This window comes from Miniopterus schreibersii, assembly GCF_964146895.1.
Source record: "Miniopterus schreibersii genome assembly, chromosome: 12".
Classification (NCBI taxonomy): domain Eukaryota; kingdom Metazoa; phylum Chordata; class Mammalia; order Chiroptera; family Miniopteridae; genus Miniopterus; species Miniopterus schreibersii.
The window spans coordinates 72,880,825-72,903,884 of NC_138112.1; the positions used below are offsets into that span (position 1 = coordinate 72,880,825).

The 23,060-nt window shown below is 61.7% G+C and overlaps 1 protein-coding gene and 1 long non-coding RNA gene across 3 annotated transcripts; one reads left to right on the forward strand and one right to left on the reverse strand.

The window, feature by feature from the left end:
• The first annotated feature begins 360 nt into the window (after window positions 1–360).
• Window positions 361–6,607, forward strand: LOC308565046. Its single transcript, XR_014000005.1, has 5 exons — window positions 361–641; window positions 1,943–2,064; window positions 3,662–3,774; window positions 4,980–5,084; window positions 5,467–6,607. It is a non-coding gene; the product is annotated as an uncharacterized lncRNA (long non-coding RNA).
• A 1,216-nt stretch (window positions 6,608–7,823) lies between these two features.
• On the reverse strand, window positions 7,824–21,983 carry TSPAN32 (tetraspanin 32). Of its 2 annotated transcripts, XM_081153495.1 has the most exons (9): window positions 21,651–21,983; window positions 20,796–20,910; window positions 19,928–20,025; window positions 16,180–16,254; window positions 12,410–12,511; window positions 11,738–11,824; window positions 9,936–10,019; window positions 9,664–9,755; window positions 7,824–9,240 (listed from the first exon to the last, which is right to left on the reverse strand). In XM_081153495.1, the coding sequence occupies exons 1-9, from the start codon at window positions 21,714–21,716 to the stop codon at window positions 9,108–9,110; spliced, it is 852 nt and encodes a 283-aa protein (XP_081009621.1). In that variant the 5' UTR covers window positions 21,717–21,983; the 3' UTR covers window positions 7,824–9,107. The 2 variants fall into 2 exon arrangements, with proteins under 2 accessions (XP_081009621.1, XP_081009622.1); XM_081153496.1 differs by lacking the exon at window positions 12,410–12,511 and having other exon boundaries at window positions 8,131–9,240; window positions 21,651–21,858.
• Window positions 21,984–23,060: the final 1,077 nt, after the last annotated feature.

Genomic DNA, 23,060 nt, shown 5'->3' on the forward strand with positions numbered 1-23,060 from the left:
AAAAAATTGCTTTGTTCAGATATGGCCAAGGCTTTTTGGTGTTTGTGGGGTTTTTTTAACCTCAACATTTGGGTTGTCACCCAAATGTTGACAACAGATGATAGATCCATCGCCCGTCGGTTGAATGTTTCTATCTGGGGATGTGTCTCTAGTTTGGGCAGCAACAGCGTCGGGTCACCTCTGAGAGCCGTAAGGCCTTAGATATGTGGCACCTCCGTCCGTTTGCCCGGGGGACGGAAACACAGGTCTAGTTGCACCCGCATCAGCTGCTTCCACGGTGGCAGCTTTAGTGGCCTTGAACTCTGACACTTGCCCACCGTGTTCATGTCCGTGGGGCACCTAATAATTCCGCAGCCCACTGTCCGTTCTTTGCGGCCGCCTTGCAGAGTGAAGACGCCCGCGGCTTTCCCAGCCTCCTGAGGCCGCGAGCGACGCCAAGGGCACAGCCACTGTCGGCGTCAACACCGGCTGCTTGGTCTTCGGCCGGTTGACAAGCCCGAGTGAGAACAATTAGGCTTGTGGGGCAGATTTTATTCGGGTAAACGAGAGCCTTCAGGTGTGTCCGCCCCCACGGAAGGTCCTGCTTTTCCAGCTCAGTGACATTCCTGCTGATCCTTTAAAGACCCGTCTGTAAAACCAGAGTCAGTCGGCGTTAGCAAGGGCTCGCCTGCCAACCGCTCCCGGGAGTCAGGTGGTCAGCAGGCGAAACGCAACGCAATCGGTGTCCTCCTCCGCAGACAAAGCGGCAAAGCTGAGGCTGCGACTGGTAGGTCGCGTTTAAGTGGAATCAGGTGCAGCTGGCAAGAGGCAGTCAGCCGGCAGGCGTGTCTCACGGGGGAGAATTTCGTGGGGGTTTAATAGAATGAGAAACACAAACAGAGGAGAGCCCATAAGTATGTTTTCTGTTCGCACGGCCTGTCCTCTCGCAGAGAGCGAGCCCTCTGGCTACCGGGTCCAGTCACTCACCACGACAGCCTCTAGGTCTATGAGTAATTATCTATATTTTTTTTTAGTTAAAATTTCTGTAATGAAGGGGTTCCCGGAATGGAAGCTTTACATCATTCTTTAGCGATTGTATAGCTCGTTTCCCTTCTGGGTTCCACTGAACTGGGTGAGGTCGGTTTGATTTTAATAAGACATATAGAGGCTGGGCCGTTAATGAAAAATTTGGAGCCTGGTAACCCGACGGTGACAATATTCATTCAAACCCAGGAATCCTCTGAGCTGTGTTCTTCTGGGTTTGTGTGTGTGTGTGTTTTGTTTTTTGTTTTTTTAAGAGGAAAAGAGAGGGTTCCTCTGAGTCTTTCGGGGTGAGTCAGCAGCCCATCTCTAGATGTTAGATGACCGACGTATCTCACCTGCGGTGGACAGAGTCAGAGCTTGTTCTTGGGTATCCGTGTCCCTCCACGGCTAGCTGCTGTAATAGGTATATTGTGTGCTTTGGGGTGTCTAGTAAAGTATCTAGAGCATAAAACTAAGTCACCCACATGTAGGATTAGAGTGGGATAGCTAAGAATTTTAACATCATTTACATCAGCTTTCAGTACCTAAGACAACAGGTGGGACGCTGTACCTCCCTGGGGCATGGCTGTCCGGGTAAACTTGTAGTTGCAGGTGAGAGCAGAGAGTGATCGGCCGTCTTTCGCTCCTGGAGCGCTGGTCAAGGCTCCGCGTGCATCTGTCACTGACAAATACTGGCAGGCGCAGGAATGGCCTAGGATTAGGTATTAGGATTAGGAACCACAGGATGTCTGGGGGTAACCACCTTATTTATAGTCCTGAGATCTTGTACCAAGCTCCATATTTTTCCACTTGGTTTCTTTCCTGGAAGGGTAGAAAAATTATAAGGGCTTTTACGTGGAATTATCAGCCCCCTTTTATTTTTTACTCATTCATTTATTTTTAATTCTCACCTGAGGATATTTTTTCCATTGCTTTTCAGAGAGACTGGAAGGGAGAAAGAGAGAGAAAACAAACCCAACACATCGACGTGAGAGAGACGCATCGAGGGGTCGCCTCCCTCACTCGCCCCGGCAGGGGCTGGGGGTCGAGCCTGCAACCGAGGTAAGTGCCTTTGTCGGAAATCGAACCTGGGACCCCTCAGTCCTCAAGCTGACACTAACCACTGAGCCAAACCAGCCGGGGCTTTCCCCCTTTTTATTTAATTTTATTTATTTTTAAATATCTTTATTGATTTCAGGGAGAGGGGGAGAGAGAGAAACATCCATGATGAGAGAGCCATTGATCGGCTGCCTCCTGCACGCCCCCCGCTGGGGATCGAGCCTGAAACCCGGGCCTGTGCTCTGACCGGACATCGAACCACAATCTCCTGGGTCCTAGGTCGGTGCTCAACCGCTGAGCCACACTGGCCGGGCTCCCCCCTTTTTAAATGGTAATTTTAATTTCTCCTAAACTGTTCATAAGGAGAGAGGGAAATACTCCCCCTTGTCCTCAGAGCAGCCCTATGCTTGTTTCTGGGTTTTTTTTCCCCCTAAACCCCATTTCAGTTTCCTATAATCCTTAAGGTGGACAGATGTCTCTACAGGAGTTTTCCTACAAACCTCATTTAGTATTTCTGTTGCTTTTGCTTCCAGAAACTGGGAGGTATATTAATTGGAATAGGTTAGAATAGCCAGGATTACATGTTCTAACAGTTAAATTTCTTTGCGAACCCATCGGGGTCCCGGAGAAAATCTGGGAACAATTGCTGGTTCCTCTGCAGCTGAGATCAGCTTTTCTCCAAAGGGAGCTGTTAGGATTCCTACTGTCAGTTTCCGTCAAGTCAGGAGGGAGTGGGCATGGGGGAGGTAGAAGGGGAAGGGCAAGTCCGGGCAAGGGAGGCTCAGAGACACAGGAGACAGTGGAGGGGCTCAGGGGCCGGGCATCGACCTGGGACCCAGGAGGTTGTGGTTCGACCCCCAGTCGGGGGCACGCAGGAGGCAGCCGATCAATGACTCTCTCATCATTGATGTTTCTCTTTCTCTCTCCCTCTCCCTTCCTCTCTCTGAAATCAATAAAGATGTATTTAAATAAATAAATAAAAATTAAAAATAAAGAATTTATCTGTGCTTCTCCTAGAAGCTTCTAATTCCCAAATCAAGAAACGCCTCCCATTCGTTCATTCACTTTAATTTTAGAGCTGGCATTTTTCTAAGTTTTGCATGCAAAAAAATTAATTTAGGCACCCAAAGGCAATTGCGTTTTGGCCATTGTAAGTTGGTATCACCTCTAGTCAAATCTTCCCATTTCTGTCCAGCGCTTGCCAAGCACGGGCTTCCTATCCGGAGCACTCGTGAGGGCTGGGGTCTGGGAGCTTTCCGGTCCTGGAGACACAATTTCCCGTGTTAATTTTAGTTTTTCCTTGGGTATCTGCAGAGTGAGCAAATTTCCTAGGCATGTTACGTAGTGGGCGGAGGGCGCTGTTTAAGGGGTTGAGCTCCACGAGGCTGTCGCCCCTCAAGTCTCACTCAACCCTGGCACGGCCTCGGTTTCTCTCCCCGCTGTCCGACACAGCCGTGAGGACCCGGAGCGCTAGGTGGTCAACCTCTACGTGTGGGTCCCCGGATGGCCAATTGTTTAATTACAGTTTAGTTGCAAGTTCCCTAGGGGGCCCCTACGCGTCCTGAGGAATGACCCCTGACACCTCCACAAATATCCTTAGGTGCCTAAGAACGCCCCCGGGACTCGGGCTGGCGGGAGGAAGTGCCCCTTATCTTTGGAGCCGAACCAGTTCAGGTCTCATTTTCGCAGCGAAGGGTTTGGCTCAGACTCTCGGTAAGTGATTCCAATCGAAACGCCAGAGTTAAAAACCAGCGACCCACTTTTCCCTCCCGTCTCACCTTCGCCTGACAGGGTTCTCTCAACCCTTAACCTTAGTTCCACCCGGAGGATTTAAAAATACAGCTCAAATCAAGTCCAACCCTCATACCAAAAGCAAAGGAAGGTCCTGGACCCAAGAGACAACTCACCCAAGTTCCCCCGATGGGCGGGGAACCGGCGGGCTCAGCGGGCCCTTTGCTGGATCCCGGCGCCGGGCCCGGGTCCACGGGGTGGTGCCGGCGGAGCTTCTTTGGGATCCTGCCGACTACGCCAAGGAAATGTCAATGTGAGAAACACTCAAACCTGCAGAGGATTCCTGCGAGCTTGTCTGAGCCGAACTGTCCACAAACGCTGGGGAGCAGAACCTCAGCCGGTTGAGATAATTCCCTCGAGAAGGGCAGGTCTGCACCTTGTTTGATGCGTTACAATCCATCGAGGACACGTGAGTGGGTTACAGGAAATCCGCCGGCGACAGAGGAGGGAGGCGGGAGAGAGCAAAGCGGGGAAGCCTCTGGGACTCGATAGAAAGTCAAGTGATGGACACGCTTGTTTCTCAGGTGGGTGCAGGAGAGTTAACAGCCAACAATTAACTCGATAACGAGGGGATCTGTGGTCTCCGCCGAGCACGGCCTGTGCCCCGAGGGGTCCGCAGAAAGGAAAATCACTCTGACTTTCCAGGAATATGTTATCGTAGATGCAAAAAGACAATAGACAGGCTCAGTTCAGGTGAAGATGGACCTTTGTCAGGGGAGATCCCGGCCTAGGACAGGACGACCCACCATAAACTGCTTTTAGGGAAACAGTTTTCGTTTCAGGCCATCCCGTGCGGTGACGGCAGGTCTCTGAGTTTGCGAGGCCGCCCGCAGGCCTCCCTGAGCTCGTCGGGTGAGCACGGGGCCCCTTTCCACACACACACTGCGGGCGGCCTTGCACACGCAGAGACCTGCAGTCACCACGCAGGAGGGCCTGAAATGAATACTTTTTAAACTAAAAAGCAGTGTATGGCGGGTCATCCTGTCCTAGGCTGGGATCTTCCCTGGCAAAGGCCCATCTTTGTCTTATCTGAGCCTGTCCTGCCGTCTTTTTTTTTTTTGCATCTATAATAACATACCTGATAATATACCCTTTGGGATATCAAAGTAATTTTCTTTTTTTTCCAGATCCCGCGGGGCACAACCACAGCCCCAGAACAGAGGCCACGAACCCCCTCGTTGTTACCGAGTTAATTGTTGGCTGTTAACTCTCCTGCACCCACCTGAGCAAGAGTGAGTGTCTCTCATTTTACTTTCTATTCAATCCCAGAGGTTTCCCCACTTTGCTTTCTCCCGCCTCCCTGACCTGTCACCCATGGATTTCGTGGAACCCACTTGCGTCCCCTCTTTGGATTATAACGCATAAAACAAGGTGCAGAACTGCCCCTCTCCGGAGCATTTTCTCAACCCGTTGAGATGCTGCTTCTCGGCAGGTGTCAGCAGTTTGGGTCAAATAAACTCACAAAAATTCTTACAGGTTTTGTACGTTTCTTATGTTGACAATTGGGGGGGAGGGGAGAGTTTAAGGATTTGGTTCATGCAATTTCGGGGTAAATCTGAAACCCGCAGGGCAGGCGGGCTGATAGGAAACTCAGGTAGGGTTTCTACGTTGCAGTCTATTCGTTTTGGGGGCTCTCCGTTGTTGCTCCGAAGCCCGTCGACTGCTTGGACGAGGCCCACGGTGCTGTGCAGGGACCCGCGGGCCTCAGAGCCCGCCGCCTTCGGCGCTCACCCCACCTACAGAGCCCCTTCTCGGGAACCCCCAGACCCCTTCACAGAAATGCCCTCTGGTGAGGATTGAAAAATAAATAAAATAAAAGTGGCTAAAGACGCCGGCAGGCATTTCCCAGGACAGGGACTGGAAGCCAAAGCCGTCGGGCACCCACCAGACGGACAGAAGCTTCCGTCTGCAGGTCAGCCAGACGCTCGCCCACCGCCTGGCGGTCCTCACGGACGGAACCCACATTCCGAAATGACACGGGGACGGCCAGGGCGGGGACCCGCCACCGCCATCCAGCGACCCTCGTCCCCGCGGCCCCCAGTCAGTTCTTCAGCCTGAAGCTGGCCCCCGGGAGGGGAGGGGCCTTGGAAGCCGGTGGAGACGCTGCGGCCGGGGGACCGGATGCTCTGAATCGGGGCCAACGGCGCAGGTGTTTGCCCCACAAGCAGCTCCTCGGCCGTGGGCGCCATTAGTTTTCTTTTCTTAGGTCCGTCCCAGGGTGCAGAAGCCACCGGGGGGGGCCGCTGTCACCTCAGGGCCCCGCCCCTGGGCCCCTGTGCTGAGGAGCCCGGAGACCGGGATGCGCCGGTTGCTCGGGTGAAACCATGTGGGCAGCGGAAGCAGGCCCCGTGCCAGTCCCCTCGGCACAGCGGACGTGGCTCGGAAATGGCCCGGCCACGGTCAGGGAGGGGACCCCTGCAAGACTGTCGTGTGTCCTGCAGGAAATGGCCCCAGGAGCTAGTCAGCAGCGCCAGTTCCCCCAAGTCGGGGCCACACCTCCTATGATCGGAGCTAAGGAGCCGTTTCCAGAAGTGTGCCTCTGGGCCCGCTGTCCTGGTTGGGAGATTTTAGTAACCAACAGAGGGGGGCTGTGACCAGAGAATAAAGTGGGAGCGCCCTCGAGATGGAAGCCGCGGGTGCCACCCGGCCCGTCTGGGCTCCTGTGCCACTGGGAAAGGGGTCATGGTGATGGTGGAAATGGGGTGCCCGGCCAGGTGTGGCTCAGCGGTTGAGCATCGACCTAGGATCCAGGAGATCGCGGTTTGATGCCCGGTCAGGGCACAGGCCCAGGCCCGGGTTGAGGGCTCGATCCCCAGTTGGGGGCGTGCAGGAGGCAGCCGATCAATGACTCTCATCACTGATGTTTCTCTCTCCCCCTCTCCCTTCCTCTGTCTGAAATCAATAAAGATATATTAAAAAAAAAAAAAAAAGGAAATGGGGTGTTACTGTTGTAGGTGGCGGAACGGCACCGGGTGTTAGTCCCGTGGGGTCAGACTGGACCTGGGTTCAGCAACCTCTGGAGGGGACGGAATTCAGAGCCAAGACCCGAACTGCAAGAGAACATTTATTTGGTTAATCACAGAGGTGGAAGAAGAAATTCCTAGAAAAAATGGGCTTAGAAAGCAAGTCATAGAGGCAAAGGAAGGGCCCTGGGAGCGTGGGAGTGAGGAAGGTGATGGTAACGCCTGGGGGGTGGGAGGAAGGTGGAGGGGAGGGAAGGGAGAGGCGAGGGTGTGCTGGGGGGAGCCCTGGGTCCCCCGTCCTATGGGCTTTAAGGGAGCAGACTTTAGGGAAGTCCCAGGGGACGATCTCAGTAGACTATTCAGCAGTTTCCCAGGGGTGTCCTTTCAGGGTTGTGGGCTCCACGGATTGATTGGTCGGCGCCCGGGCGGGGTGGGGGCCTTCATTCAATGCAGCTGGTCCTGAGGGCAGCTGTGGCCGGTTTAGCTGCTTTTCTGGGCCTGAAACACGGCCAAGGCCTAGATGTTCTCTCTGGGGAGGAAAGGCCACCCTGGGGGCGAGGTCGCACCCTACAAGTGTCCTTCCTAGGCACCCACGGCTTTCCACCCCGGGGACCCTCTGTCCCTGGCCCATTGCCCTTGCTCGGCTCACGCCTGTCTGCCTCTCACGTTTCGACTCCGTGTGGGTGGGATCAGGGGCCCCGGGTCCTCCCTCATCCTCCCGCTCCTGGTCATGATGGTTGGTGGGAGGCCAGGGCCACAGGGACGAAGGTCTTCATCCCTCAGCTCCCTCCGGAACGAAGACCGGGGCCACCCCAGCTGGAAAGGGGCTCGGGCAGTTGGAGGGCACAGCCCGGGGCGTGGAGGCCAGCAGGGAGCCAGGGTTGTGGCCTCAGGCCAGCGCCCGGCTGAATGTCTTTTCCTGCCGTGCCACATACATTTTTACAGAATTTAGCTAAACTCGCTTTTCTCTCCTCTCTTCCCAACACTGTGCGCACAGGACTCCTTGCTGGCCTTTTCTTTACAGTTTATTTTGTAAGTCGTAAGGTAATGAGATGATCAGGACAGGGCCAGAGGAGGAGGGGACCTGCCTGGACTGTCACCAAACGCAGCGACCAGGAGACGCGGGGCGACGTGCCCTCCTTCGGGGACAAGGGCCTCAGCTGGAGGAAGGCCCTCTGCCGAGTTGGGTGGGGCACCCTTGCTTTTGGAAGTGCACTCGAGAGAAGCAAGAGCATGGCAAGGGGTGGACTGTAGTGGGCGCCTGTCACCTCCTTGGCTGCCTGCCACAGAATGACTTTTATTTTTTTTAATTTTTAAAAAATATGTCTTTATTGACTTTTTTTTTTAGAGAGAGAAACATCGATTGGCTGCCTCCTGCATGCCCCCTACTTGGGATCGAGCCTGCAACCCGGGCACGTGCCCTGACCGGGGACCGAACCTGGGGACCTGTTGGTGCATGAGTGGGCGCTCAACCACTGAGCCACACCAGCTGGGCCAGAACAGCTCTTATTTTGGAGGTGCCCCTCTGACGGTCTTGGTGGGCAGGACTGACCCCCCCATCTGTGGAACAATAAGGGTCTCGCCATCCCCTCTCCTCCGTCAGCTCTGCTGGGCCTTGGCCTCGGCCGGGGCAAAGTGGTGCTTAACTCTGGGCCATGGATTTTGAGCGAAGGGTGCACACCCGCGGGGACAGTTAGGGCTCAGCGGAGAGGTGCCTGGGTGTCCGGGGAACCGGCTGTGGCTGGCCTTGATCCCTGGGACGGCGCCCGTGGCGTCCCTGGAGATGCGGTGAGGTTTCTCCCTGCGGCGGGGAGGTCACCGGGGCCTCGTGGAGCCGCAGATCCAGCCCCCGAGGGCCGAGCGTGTTCTCATGGGAGAACTGGGGCAGCTCCCAGGACGTCCAGGGCTGCTCCCCCCGCTGCTGCCTTGGGGCCGGAGGGGCCGCGTGAGGGGCGCGTGGCCTCAGAGCAGAGCCCGGCCTGTCCTGCAGCCGGAGCTGCGCGTCCCTGTCCGACCGGTGGCCCTGGCGGAGCCCGGCGGGCCTGCCACTGGCTCCCGGCTGGACTCCATTCCAAGCCTGCTCCGTGGCGTCTGCGCGTGACCAGCGCCCCCTGACCCCGTCTGCTGAAATGGGGCCGCTTCTCGGGCGGGGCTCCCCCTGCCCATCCCACCAGGATGTGGACAGCACAGATCCCATCTCCAGCGAGGGGCACAGGGCGGGCATGGGGGTGAGGTGGCGGTGTCTTTGCCTCTGTGGGCATACGGGTGGCAGGACCGGCGGTGGAAACAGCATCAGTTGTCCTGGAGCAGCCGAGGGCCACCTGAGTGTCCACCTGAGCCCAGAAGGTCATCGAGGTGATGGAGGGCAGGGCTCCCCTGGGTGCGTCTGAAGAAGCTGGGCTCCTGGGGCCGGCAGCCACGCGCTCTGAGAAGTAGAGGGACTAGGCTGTCCTAGAATTCGGGGGGCGGGCACGGTGCCTGGGCAGGCAGGGGCCCAGCTGGCCAGGAGTGGCCGGGTGAGGTGAGTAGAGGAAGTGGCAGACAGGGCGGCTGAGAGCCCTGCAGGGGCGGGGGGTGCTGCTTGGCTGCTGGACCTGGGCCTCCCTGCGCCCTGTGCATAGGGAGCCCTGAGGTCCCCCAAGATGACAGGTCCTGGCCGGGGCTGTAGTTTGGGGGCCTGGGAGCGTCCCTCTCTTGGGGCCGGTGGCCCTGGCTCTTGCGAGGTCAGCTCTTGGTGGGGGCTGGGGGCCAGCTGCCCCGCCCTCTGTGTGGCCAGGGGTCTTCCAGAACAGCAGCCTTGCCCTTGGTTCGGGGGTCCCACGCTGGGCGCGGGGCAGGTGGGACCTACCGGGGGCTCAGGGCGTATGTCCCTTTACGGTCCAGGCTGCGGCCGGAGCGGATGGTGAACCACAGGAAGGAGCTGAGCAGCATCGCGTACACCTGGGGGGGCGGCCCCTGCACGAGCTGCCCGGCAGGCTCCCCGCCTCCCAGGAAGTGGCCAGTTCCTCAGGTTCCCAGCTGTGTAGGGACAGAAGAGAGGCACCGCCACCCCCAGCCACCTCCCTGGGTCAGCCGGGCCCTTCCAGCGGGGGTGCTAGCAGGGGCGGGGGGGGCGGGTACCATGGAGGCGAGGCAGGCGCTGGTCAGGATGGAGGCGATGTGTCCGTGTGTCCTCAGGAAACGCCTGATGCCCTGCAGGCAGTCCTGGGCAGAGGGCAGCAGTGCCCACAGTGGCCAGAGGCCAGGGCAGGGGGCAGTTGGGTGTGACATCCCAGAACAGCCACCCGGCGCTCTGGGAGGGGCACTGCCCACTAGCAGAAGGGAGCAGGGCCCTGTGGGACCCAGGGGGGCAGCAGGCACCTTCCTCTGGGCCTCCCTGAGCTCCTGTGTGGGTCACGGTCTGGCTCCCCCGGGCAGGGTGTCAGTCTGGGGCCCCAGCACCAGCCCAGGGCCGAGCCCAGCGCCTGGTTGAGGAGACGGAGCCTCCCAACAAGGAGGGCAGAGAAATAGCGGAGGGGTGTGGGGGTGCTGGGCTATCCCAGGGCCAGGCTCCATGCCAGGTTTCCAGTGCCCCCCAGGGCTTGGCACCCACAGAAGCGTTCTCTCTAGGAAAGGGGGTGATGCCTGTCTCTGAACCACTCGGATGGTACGTTTCGTTGGCATTTGGGGCCGGGCTGGGGGGCCGCACAGCAGGATGGGTTAGGTATGGCTCTGAAGGCCAAATGAGGGAGAGAGCCTAGCCTGGTGGCTGTTTGTCTTTCCATCTGCCCACGTGTCCACTCGACGGGGCCTCCCCGCTGTGCCCGCCACTCGCCAGGCCAGAGCCCAGCCCTGCTCACACTTGGGGTCAGAGGCGACTTTGGCTGCCCTGGAGGTCCGGATCTCCGGTTTCCCGGAGGCTGCGGGCACCCAGGTTTGTCCCAGAGAACAGCCCAAGGATCCTGGGCACAGCCCTACAGCACGGTGCCCCTCAGGAAAACGGGCCCTAATCAGCCTGGTCTCTCCGTGTGGTCCCACTCCCTCTTGGAGACAGCCCTGGACAGATCACCGTCCAGGACACCACACCTGCCTGCCTGCCCCCCACCCCACCCGGGCAGCTCTGCAGGAGAGTGGGCCCAGCGCCCCGTGCCCGCTCTCCTGTTGGCCCCGCGTCCCCACCCGGAGGCCTGTGCAGGCTGCCCGGCTGCCCGGGGGGTGCGTGGAGAAGGCAGGCCCTCACCCCGCTGTGCAGATGGGGCCTGAGGCCTTTCCCTGGGTGGCATGAACCAGCCTCCCCAACTTTCAGCCCCCCTCCTGTCTGTTTCCTGGAGGGCAGCCAGGAGCCCAAGAGATAGGGAGGGTTTGTTTCCCGGACAGTGGGGGGGGGCTGGGGAGGCCGTGGGGGCAGCAGGAGCGAGGGTGCCAAGCCCCTCTCTAGGCCTTGGGAAGAAGGGGCTTCCTGCCTCTGGTCTCTGCGGCCAGACTGGCGCAGGCTGGCCCTCCCGCAGGCATGCTTCCTCTGTGGGTCCCCCACCCGCTCCTCCGGGGGCCCTCAGGATGCCTGCTGTCCCCCTAGGCGGAGCTGATCGCCTCGGCTCTGCAGCCCTCAGCCCTGATCACCCCCAAACCCTGAGCTTCTAGAGGCTTCCGAGGGTGGGGTCTCAGCGCCTGGCCCTGCGCCTGGCCCCGGGGAGCCTGAGGAATGAGGGAGTGCGTGGAGGATGCGGCCTGCGTCCAGCCCGGAGGAGGGCCTGGGCTGGGCTGGGGTCAGGCTAACCCGGCCCGGCCACCCCTCCCCGCTGCCTCCTCTCACTGGGCAGCTGTCCCCGGCTGCCTTCCCCAAGCTCTGCAGTGGGCAGGTCCCCCAGGGTCTGGGGGAGGCCAAGAGGTGGCAGATGCCCTGGTCTGGGGCTGAGTCTCCAGCGTCGGGCCCCTCCCCTCACCTGGGTGGCAGCCGCCTCTCCCCGACACAGGTCAGCCTCCACACTGCCCAGGAGGCTGGAAGGAGAGGTCTTCCCACAGCACAGGAACTGCAAGGACAGACAGAGGGGGGCACCTGGCTCTCAAAACCCCAGGAGCCCTGTGTGACAGATGGGGAAACTGAGGCACAAAGAGACCAAATGACTCGGCAGGGTCCAGCAGAGCTGGGGGCTCCTGAGAGACCAGGACCAGGGCTAGGGTGATGTGCCTGTCTCTTTTGGGGGCACCTGGCGCTGGGCAGCCTGCCCCCCCTCGCCCACCCAGTGGAAAAGGAGGTGCCCTACTGCCACCTGCCTGTCTGGGGGATCACACACCAGGGGCAGGGCCAGCCGCACGGCCTGCAGCCCCACACTCAAAGGGCCCTGCTTAATGCTGTGCCCTTAGCGGCTTGCAATTCTTAATAATTTTTTGGACAATGGCCTTTTATTTTGCTCTGGACCCCACAAATTCAGTAACAGCCCCATCCAGGGCAGAGGGAGGAGGGCTGAGCTCTTGTCCCTGGGGCATCGCTGTCCCGGGACCCCCTGCTCAGCACCTGGCCCAGGCCGGCTGACTTGGGGCCACCCTGAGCCCATTTTCTGGACCGCAGTCCACATGGGGAGGCAGACTGGCCCAGAGCTGCCCTCCACGCTCACCGTGTCCTGGATGGCCACCAGCTCCTGCCGCCGTGCGCTGGACGGGCTCCTCAGCGCCCGGTCATACACCAGATCATAGGTGTCCAACATGGCATCCTCCACCTGCCCCGGGAGGGTCCCCATGAAGCCCCTCCCTGAGGCCGGGCCTGGCCCAAGCTGCTGAGGGACGTCCAGGGCCCCGCCTCGCCCGCCAGGTGGAGCTCCCGGCGGGCAGAGCCTCCTCCCCTGGGCCAGCTGCGGGCCAACAGGCCCCTCTGGCAGACCCAGGAGGGTATAGAGCCACAGGCCTGGCGGGGCTCTGCCTCCACCCGCACCTAACATCACCCAGACCCCGTTGCCTCTGCCCACCTAAGCATCCCCTTCTGTGCCTTTCCCCATGCTGCCCCCCAAAACTGAATGCCCTCCTCTTGCCAAGTTATTCCTTCAAACTGGAATCTCGCCTCCTCCCAGAAGACTTCCATGATTGCTCTGGCACAGGCAAGGCCTCTTTGAATTTCCCTGCCCTCTGATGCCTCCTTTGCCACCTCAGAGACCCTGAGCCCTCCATCACCTCCCTTCACACCCCCACGCCACGCTGACAGCTGGGACATGCTGAGGGGTGCTCAGGGATGCCCCAAAGGGCTCGGGGTGAATGGGGGACCCATGCCTGCTCTGGCCACTAACACCCGTCCTCTGGAAAGGAAGGGCAGCCACCCCCCCTGCACCCTGGAGGACTGGGGCAGCCAGCAGGCGGGCAGTGGGGGCTGTCGTGACCAGCCTTTCCCGAAGCCCCTGGGCCCCCGTAGGAACCAGATGGACTTCCGTCCCAAATGCCACTGCTGGCGTTAATTAACCGTCGCTGTTGAGACACTGCTCCGCACGTCACCCCAGCCTCGGCCAGCCGCTTCCTTTCCCCCCGTTGGGAGGGGGCAGCACCCTGGGCTGGGCGGCTGGCTAGGGGCCCTGTCTCGGCCTGTCTCCTCCAGTGAAATGAGGGTGGGGACCTGCCAGGCCACTGTGTCCTCGTGGGAGGAGGTCCTGGTGCCGACTGGGGCCCTGGCGGAGCTGGCCTGGGATCAGCGGGGTGGCTGTGACAAAGAGGCCAGCTCGGACAACCCCTCCTGGTTCCATCCCCCACCCCCAAGTCCTCGACTCCCCCACTAGGGCCAGGTCCTTCCAGGGCAAACTGTTATCATTGTCATGTCATCAGGAGGGATGACACTGGCTGGGCTGCCAGCATCCATTCCCATGACCCCAGAAGCAGGGGTCATGAAGCAGATCTGGCCAAGCCACATCCCCTGCCCAAGGCCCTGGGCCTGGCAGTAGGGGCCAGGCTGAACTCTCCCTGCAGACCCGGGTGTCTAGCTGGTGCCCCCCCCCGTCTGACCCCATCACCACATTCAGGGGGTGCTGGGGGCTGCCGGGTCCTGACAGCTGGGTGATGCCTGCCAGGGCACCTCACTCTTTAAGCCCATCTTCCAGAGCTCCAGGGGGTGCCCCTCAGGATGGGGTGCCTCTCAGATACTTGTACAAACCAGGTGCCAGGGGAGCCCACGCCCCCCACCTTCTGGGCCCTCGGCCTGGGCTCGGGGACTCTGGGCTACGCCTCTACCCCCACTGTCTGCTAAACCTGCGTGAGTGGCTCCGGGGGTGGCCTGTCGGGGCTGCGGGTGGCTCTGCAGACCAGCCCATGGGCCCAGCAGTCAGCTCTGACTGGAGCCCACGCCGTGGCCAGATAATCAGGGAGGAGTGGCCTGGAGGCCAGGGTGGGGGTGGGGGCCTGGGCTGCTGGGAGCTGCGAGGACAGCGGCCCTTCAGCCGTCTCCTTGCTGATGTACTTAATCCTCAAATGAATTATTAAGCGGAGCCAGGTGATTCATTTCCGCCTCACCCGTCTGGGGGACGGGAGAGCTGTGGCAGTGGCTCTCAGGCTGGGACTAGTGCGTCATGAACCGTTGGGTCGCTCTGCATTCATTGCACAACCCCCTGGTCCCCACGCTGCTGGCCCTCGCCAGCTTCAGGGAGCCTGCCAAGGCTCCTTCCCCACACCCCGCCAGGGGCTGCAGCCTGGCTTCTGGGCCAAAGGAAGATGTGGCCATCCCTGCCCTCCTCTGTAGTCAGGTTTTCTATCTGTAGGGTGGCCCTGGATGAGCCGTCCTGACCCTGTTTCAAGAGACTTTAGGGGTCCCTGGGGGGAGGCACGGGTGGGGGAGGATGCGGGTGAGTGGACCTAGCTGGGGGCTCCAGGCTCTGGACCCCAGAAGCAGATAGTGTCCCTGTTCATAGGACCCTGTAGGGCAAGGGAGCCTGGCTGGGGTCTGTTTGGTCTGGGTTGTCCCCGAGACCAAGGTGCCTGCCCACGTCCCTGGGGAAGGGGGCACAGGATTGAGGTCGGCCTGCCCAGGCCCTGGCACCAAACACCACAGTCCCAGGCGATGGAGGATGGGCCTGGGCTCCGGGTGCCGGTGGCCTCACCAAGCCCTCGGCATGCCCTGGGTCACCCTGCTGTGCAGCAGTGCCCTCGGGGGTCTCTGAGCTGCTCTTACAGCAGAGGGAATGGGCAGGTAACAGAACAGGCTGCCCAGAGCGCCCAAGGGGAGGCTGAGCCCAGCCTCTGACACCAGGCTCTTCACCCAGCCGCCTCGTGCCCGAGTGGGCCTGGGCAGGCACAAGGCTGCCGGAAGGCAGATGGCGTCCATCAAACCAGGGCCTGGGGTCAAGCAGGGCCTCAAGGAGTGACGCTGAGGGCTGGTCAGAGCACGGGCTGGACCAAGGGGATGGGACAGAGAAGAGGCCCAGCTGAGAGCCATCAGCTTTCACTCCTTCCCTGCCCTGAGCCCGAGCCAGAGCTGGACCGTGGCCTGTGGCCCCATCCCTTGTATACACAGTGTCAGGGAGGAAAGGATGGGGGGTCTGTAGCACCCCAGGAGGGCACCCTGGCAGCTGTCTTGAGCAGGACCACCCACTCTAACCCAGACCACTGCTGGGGGGATGGGTAATGTGAAGCCAAAATGCGGAAATGCCAAAATGCCGAAATGCCGAAATGTCGAAATGCTGAAATACCGAAATGCCGAAATGCTCTGCTGGCCCAGGCAAGGCTGCTGCCTGCCACGTGGAGAGGCCTGCCCCAGCCGAGAGCCATGGCCGCCTTGGGGGGTTCCCAGCCCCTCCGAAAGCCAGGGGAAGTGTCCTTTTTCTGATCTGGTCACCGGTAGGTGAGTGCACAGATGGCTGGACCACCTGCCCTGCGGGGACCTGCCCCCACCATTACCCTGGGTGCCACCAGCCCAGACACGAATGTCGCTGGGGAAGAGCCCACACTGAAAATGGAACCGGTAGGACACTCTTTCCCCGGTCACCTGGCAGCCCTGTCTCCAGGCAGGTCGGGGTCCTGTGGGTGAGGCCTGGACACGCTGTCCACCCTGTCCTCCCGGCAGCCCCCCACCAAAGCACCTCCCTGCCGGCTGGGCCCTCAGCAGGAGTGCAGACCCCTCAGTGCATCTTCGGGAACACTGACTCCCTCCCTCCCCCCATTCCTCACCTCCCCCCCAACTCCCAGGAGCGATCTTCCTGCCAGGAAGGGGCAGGAATGAGGGGCTTTAGCTGGGGGGGAGGAGCCGAGGCCTGTACCTGCCTCCCAGCCCTCTGGTCCCTGCGCCCCCACCCCACCCCCAGGCAGAGGATGTCCCCACGGTGATCCCCAAATACCTGCCCATCTCTCCTCTAGCGACAGGTGGCTGGGAGGGAGCATGGGACCCTCTGCTTCGGGATGGGGCAGGGTGGGTGCTCACCTGGGTGGGGTTGTGGAGTCGCCAGAAGGCCACCTGCACCAGGACACAGAAGACCAGCGCGAAGCACAGGAAGCCCTGGGGAGAGGAGGGGCGTCGTTCCACGGCGTCCGTGGGTGAGGAGCCGCCGGAGCCCTGCACCCCACTGCCCGAGGCGGGGACCTGGGGCGGCGGGCACACAGATCCCCACCCCTGCTTCTGGCCCGTCTTGGGAATCCTTCTGCTATTGCTCCTTTTGGCTCCCGAGGGCCTGCCAAGGACATTGCCAACCCTCTGCCCCAGGGAGTCAGGGAGTTCCCGGCACAGACCCCTGCCCCCCTGCGACTGCCTCTGGGAGGGGCACTGACCCGGGAGGGCCCGGCACAGCCTTCCCTGGGCCTGGGATTGGATCTGGGAGAACCTGCCCCTCTCAGGTGGGCCGGGGGCTCTGAGCGGGGACACCTGGCTTGGTTTTTGTTTTCAAAACCTCTACAGCTGGGCTCCCGGCTGCAGCCCTCAACCCTGGGAGCCCGGGTTCTGGCCCGGAGAGCTCAGGTCAGGTGGGACTCAACCAGATGGTGTGGCCGCCTGCAGGGGAGCTCCCTCCTTTCGTCACACCCCGCCCCCCCCCCGTGGCCCATGGACCCTGTCCCCTCACTCTCACTGCGGCCTGGCCCCCAGTGTTGGAGGAGAGGGGGATCCCTGGAGGACATGGTTCCAGCCCAGCCCCCACAGTGACCTTTCTCTCGGCCAGGTCCCGGGATCTGAACTTGCAGAAGCCACTGAACACTGTGGACCCTCCCCTGAGAATGGGCTGGTGCCCCTGTGCCCTCTGCGGGCCAGAGGGTCACTGCAGACTCAGCCTGGCCTGCGGGCAGCCCTGTTTCTGCCGGCCCGGCCGCTGACCACACACCGCTGTCTGCAGGGCCCAAGCAACGGCTGGTACCGTCCACCCACCCTGCCTCGGTGAGGGCACCCTGTGTGGCTGGCTGGGCCCACTTGTCATGTCCCCTCCCGGCCTGGGGCAGGCAATAGCCTCGCTCAGGGTGACACCCAGGAGTCGCCACCCGTGGAGCAGAGGGATGCCTGCAGACAGACAGGCACTGCCCAGGCCAGGCAGGGCGCAGAAATGGCTCGGGTGTGGGTGTGTGTGTCTTAGGAGGGGGAGCTCTGTGAACGAGTGGACCACCCACCAGCCCCCCAACTCCGGTGTGGGCGCAGGGCCCCCCTCTGCTCTGATTTGGACAGTCCTGCCTCCTTCCCGTGTCCTCTGGCTGCCTGGAGCCTGCAGGCCGCAGTCCCAGGGCGGCCCTGAAGGTGCCTCCCCCTTTCTCTCCCCCGTCCCCCCTCCTCTCTCGATCGTCCCCCCTCCCCGTCTCTCCCTCCCCTCTCCCCTCTCCGCCTCCCTGGCTGGCTGAGGGCCACCTTCCCCATCTGGAAGCCATCGCTCCAGGCTGCCTCCCAGGCTGGGGGCCCTGAGCCGGCTCAGGGGAGCAGCATTTTCCAGGAACCACTTTGTTCCGGGGGGGGGAGCATCGGCTCCCTGTCTCCCCCCCCTTGGCTCACCCACCACCCTGCAGAAGGGGTGGAGGGCGGAGAATGAGCCCACCAGGCCCCAAGGCCTCTACGGGGCAAAGGCTCCTGGGGTGTCCAGGCCCAGCCCTGGCCATTTTCCTTCTCATTCTAAACAAAACAGCCAGATAATCCTTGAAGATATGTTTTTAAAGAACACATAAAAACAGCTAAATAATCGGAATGGCTTCCTTCAGCCAGGGCTGCAAGCGCCGCTCTCATTTCCTGTTCTAGAGCTAGAGGCCGCTGGGGGGAGAGGCCGGGGGGGGGGGCAGGAAGGGGGAGCCCGCGCCTGTCACGTTGGGAAAGGTCTCTCTGCTCCCCAGCTCCTTCATATGTGCCCCCCCACACACACACGCCGGATACAACACGCACACGCACACGCACACGCACGCAGCTCAGGGAGCAGGGAGCTGGGAGCCAGGTGGTCCAGCACCCAGAGGGCCAGGCTGGGGCCGAGGGCAGGGGCTGAGCTACACCACAGAGCAGCCCTGCGGCCCTCCCGGGTGCTCCCTGAACCCCTGCCCGAAGGTCAGGATGCGGGGCTGGGCAGGGGTCGGGGGGAGCTGGGGCCGGCCCTGGTGTCCGGCTGGGCCAAGAACAGGCCGGAGCCCTTGAGACCAACCGAGCCAGGGACGCAGGGAGCAGGCGGCCGCCGTTGCCGCCTCCAGCCGGCCACCCGGTCGCCCCCTGGCGGCCGCCGCTGGCCTCTAGGCCTCGCTCAGCAGGACCCTCCGCCTGGCCCTGCGGTCCGTCCTGTGTGCGTCCCTGTGGCAGGCCCCTCCCCGGAGGGCCCCCTCTGGGGGGACAGTCCACCGCCGGGTGGGCTTCCTTCCCTCTGCCACCTGAGCCAGTGATTTTCAGCCGTTTCATCTCATGCACATAAACTATTAAAATTCTGAGGCACACACCGAAACATATTTTTTGCCAATCTGGGCAAAAAGTAGGTATCATTTTGATTCATTCACGTGGGACGGCTACTGTTGTGTTGGCTGCTGTCGTTTTTAATTTGAATATCTAAGGGGCAAGAGGTCAGTGTGGGGCGTGTTAAAGTTCTGTGGCACACCACTGCGCCGTCGGTTGAAAATCGCTGGCCTGGGCTCTTGGCCGCAGCCAGACGGCACGGGCCGGATGGAGTCAGAGCGGACACCCAGGCCGGCCCTGCCCTGTCCTGCCTGTGGGCCCTGGTTGGGGCTGGTGACCCCACTCTGCTCCCAAGCACACCTAGGGCTGGCAGCTTGGGGAGGTGACCCCGTCCCTGCCTTTGGAGAGGGTTCCAACCAGGAGACACTCGATAAATACTGTATTGATGACACAGGCCGGACCGAGAACCCTGACGGCTCTGGGGCTCCGAGGCCACCTGGGAAGCGCATCCCCCACCCCGCACTAGCGTCTAGGGGTCTCTAGCCCAGGGCTGGAGGCAGCAAAGCAGGGGCCTCCTGGCTGGAATGGAGAGAGGGAGGCTGGACTCCGCACATCCCAAGCGCCAAGCACGCACCAGGTGGCAGCGGGGGGGGGTGGGGGGGTGCAGGTGAGGTCACAGGCACCAGCCGGAGCTGCCCCCCCATCCCCGCAGGTGAGAGAGTAGGAGCCTAAGCCCAGCGGGTGGGCGGGGCCGGCCGTAGAGCAGCAGGACAGGCCTGTGGTGGTCAAGGTGGGCCCGCCTGGAGGGGCTGGGGACACCACCTCCAATAGCTGCAAAGGACTGTGTGGAGCTCAGAGGAGCCTGGGATGCACCCACCAGGGGCAACTGCGCGGGCCCAGACCTACAGGCGATCCACAGGCGGAGGCGCCTTTTCCTGCCTCCCCTGGTCTCCCCGAAACAGGAAAGGAAGTTCACCGGAAGCCCCAGTGCCTCCAGCGCAACAGAACCAGACCCTCCCCGGCCTTGGGAAAGGCTGCCAGGCCTGGACGGCAGGCCGCCTCTCATGCCCGAGGCGATGCTCTAAAGGAGGGCCTGGGGGAGGGTCGTGGCTGGCCCAGCTAGAGGGTCCCTGAGGGGCTCAGGTGGGGGGGCCTGGCTGGTCTAGGGGGTGAGGCCCTGGTTGGTGTCTCGGGGCGGGGCCCTGGCTGGCTCACACCCTTCTGTCCCCGTTTCTGTCAGGACACTGCAGGGAGAGGCAGGCTCCCGGGGATTATAGTCCTGACATTCTTGATTCCAATCTGGGGGCTGGGGCAGCTGGGGGCACGGAAGACTCACCCCGGCCATGAGGCCTCCAGCCTCCCGCGCAGTGGCCACGGCGCTCAGCACAGCCCCCAGGGCGAGGAGTCCTGCCAGGCTGGCCCCTGCAAAGAAGGCTGGGCGGGCAGGGAGGGGAGGGTTAGGGTGCCCCGGCCAGGGGTCCCCAGCGTGCAGAGCCTGGGTGTGAAACCCACCCAAAGTGGGCGTGTATGTTGGACTTCGGGGAGCCACGTCTTCCCATCAGGCAGACACGTGCCCCCCGCCACCCCCCTCGGCCCCACACTCAGAGGGACCTGAGGGAGGGAGCAGGCCCAGGCCCACCCCTGCTTCCTGCCCTGCCGGCCGGGCTATCTTGGAAGCTTCATCCCACCCCCTCCAGGCCCTAGCAACCGGCGGCCACGTGGGGCTGTAATCTTATCTGTCCTGACCCAGGCTTCCTGCAGAGAGGCTGGGATTCAGGGTTAAGGCTAAAAAGCGGGGCCTCCGGGGCACAAGGCCTGGGCCTGGGCCTGGGCCCCACATCCAGCCCAGTGGGCCTTAGTTTCCCCCATAGCCACCCTCCTTGGTGCTTTCACCTAAGGTCAAGCCCCTGGAGGGACCCTGTGGTCCCTTCGAGCTGTTTCAGCCCCTCTCTGCCGGAACCCCTGCTCCAGGACACAGAGCCCAGGGTCCAGACGCCACCTGACTCGCTGTCCCCAGGTTCCTGGGGAGGGGCTGTGGACCTCAGGCTCTGTGCAGCGGGACCCCAGGGCTGACCCTCTGCCCTGCCCCACTGCCTGTCCCAGTCCGGCTCCACTGGGGGGCCTCACCCCAGCCCAGGGCTCCTCCCCAGCTGCCTGGGCACCTGAAGCCCCTCCCCACCAGCGGCCACCAGGGCCCCACTCACCCCAGCTGTGCATGGCCTCGTAGGGGGACCCCTCCGGGGACACACGCCTGATGACAGCAAACTGGGCTCCGAAGTAGGTGAGCACTGCCATGGTGGCCACAGAGAGGCCCAGCAGCTGGGTGGGCAGACCCGGAGCGTGGGCAGGCGGGTCCCGCCAACCCAGAGGGTGCCCCCACCAGCCTCCCTCCAGCTTCTTGGTCTCATAGGAGACAGGCTCAGCTTCTGGGTGTTTCCATGGGGTGGTCTCAGGGAGGTCTTTGCCTCAGACACCCCCCGACACACTCAGAAACAACCTGACGCCCAGACACCCCCAACACACACACACACACACCCTCAACACACACACGGACACCCTGCCTCCCACACACTTTCACACACACACAGACCAAACACACAGACAACCCCGACACACACCCTGACACTCATATACAAACACCCCAACACACAGACCACACACACACAGACACCCCAGCACACACTCACCCAGATGTGCCTACACAGACACACAGTCACCCCGACCCCCAAAGACACGCCCATTGTCCACTCTCTACGCAGACCAGGGAGCGGGCCCAGCCTAGCCCCAGCCCCGGGTCCCCCACGCTGTGAGAACACCCTGCAACTCCAGGCATTGCTCCCTTCAACCCCAGTGCACCAGCCCTGCCCCCCACCCCCTTGGGCGCTGCCCAGTGGGAGAGCAGACACCCTCAGGGACCCAGGAGCATGCCCATGGGGCAGGATGGACAGCAGGGCTGGTGGATGTGGGGGAACCACCGTGCTGAGGTCCACTAACACGGATGCCACCCCTCCACCCTGATGCCCCCACCCTACCCCCTCCCCACCCAACCTGCCAGTTACCAGGACAAAGAAGCTGGTGACCAGCATCTGGCATTTGGCCACCCTGACTCGGCTCCTAGGGCCCATGGCGGTGTCGTCTCCTCTCCTCTCCCCTCCCCTCCCCTCCCTTCCCCCTGTGGTCTCAGCTGGGCGGGGGCCTCAGACTGCAGCTGCCCGCCAGGAGGTAGGCTGTGTCCGCCCATCTGTCTGTCAACACACCCTGAGAACTGAGCGGCTTGGTGCCCAGGAAGCAGGGCAGGCAGGAAGGGGAGGGGCGGCGAGGCAGCTTCTGCCACCCCCTGCTGCCCCGGCCCTGGCCCAGGACACCAGGACATTTACAGAGATCTGAGGCCTATCCCAGAAGGGCACGGCCTTGTTCCTGGTGTGGCCACAGAGGGCACCTTGGGAAAAGGTGGGTGAGTAGGGGAGGTGCCCGGGTAGGGGTGAGCTCCCTGTCTCAGGAGTGTGGTCCTGAGGGCACGAGGGGATCCCCCAGGCCATGGGCCCGAGGCATTGCTCCAGGTGTGGCCCAGTCTGGGGCACAGGTGTGGCCTGAGGGGTGCGTCTGGGCGTGGGCTGCAGGGGCTGGGCAGCCTGACCCCCCCTCCCCAGAGATGAGCCATGGGCCTGTGTCTCCAACTCTGAGAGGAAAGCAGCGTGGCCACACTGCTTGGTGCCAGCTCCAGGGCATTTCTGCACCGAGTTTGGATAACATTTGGAGTGAGAGCCAGGCCTGGGATCCTGCCCTGCCCCTGCTGAGCACCTACTGTGTGCCCAGTACTTTGCAAAGATGACCTCACAGTGTCCTCCCAAAGCGGCACCAAACCCCTCTGTGGGCAGATAGCAAGGCTCCCCCAGGGACTGGCTGTGTGGGGACTGACCAGGCCTCTGACCAGAGCTCCCTTTCCCCGTGCACACTGGCTGGGGTGAGGAACCTGGCAGATTTCAGGTTCCGTGAGTCCCCCCACTTGGCTGAGCCACACCCTCCCTCTGCAAGAGGAAGTGGCATCTGAGGAAGCCGCTGGCCCTGCCTCACTCTCAGCTACTCACCTCTCTCCTCTGGACACCTGGGGTGGCCACCCACTCCCAAGGGCAGCCTGTGGGAGCCAGGAGGGACCCTAACGCAGCAACTGCAGGCCCCACCACAAACAGGCCTAGGCTGCCTCCTGTCTTCATTTCCATGGAGATGCAGGGCTTTAATGCATGTGCATCGCAGTGTACATGTGTTTGTGTGCATGTGTGTACGTATGTGTGCATGTGTGCCTGAGTGCACGTTCATGTGTGTGCATTTGTGCACATGCCTGTGTGTGCATCTGGGTGTACACATGTTCACATGCCCTTGTGGGTATGTGTCTGTGTGCACGTAGGTGTGTGCATGTGTTTACATGTGAGTGTGTCTGTGCTTGTGTGTGTGCGCACCTGTGAGTGTGC

Bases quoted from the DNA above. Each gene is read 5' to 3' on its own strand.
- TSPAN32 (XM_081153495.1), bottom strand. From the start codon at position 21,716: ATGGGCCCTAGGAGCCGAGTCAGGGTGGCCAAATGCCAGATGCTGGTC. The intron at 11,825-12,409 runs GTGAGCGTGGAG...CTGTCCTTGCAG, and splicing joins TGGTGGCCATCCAGGACACG to TTCCTGTGCTGTGGGAAGAC. The intron at 9,756-9,935 runs GTACCCGCCCCC...CCGCCCCCCCAG, and splicing joins GCGCCTGCCTCGCCTCCATG to GTGTACGCGATGCTGCTCAG.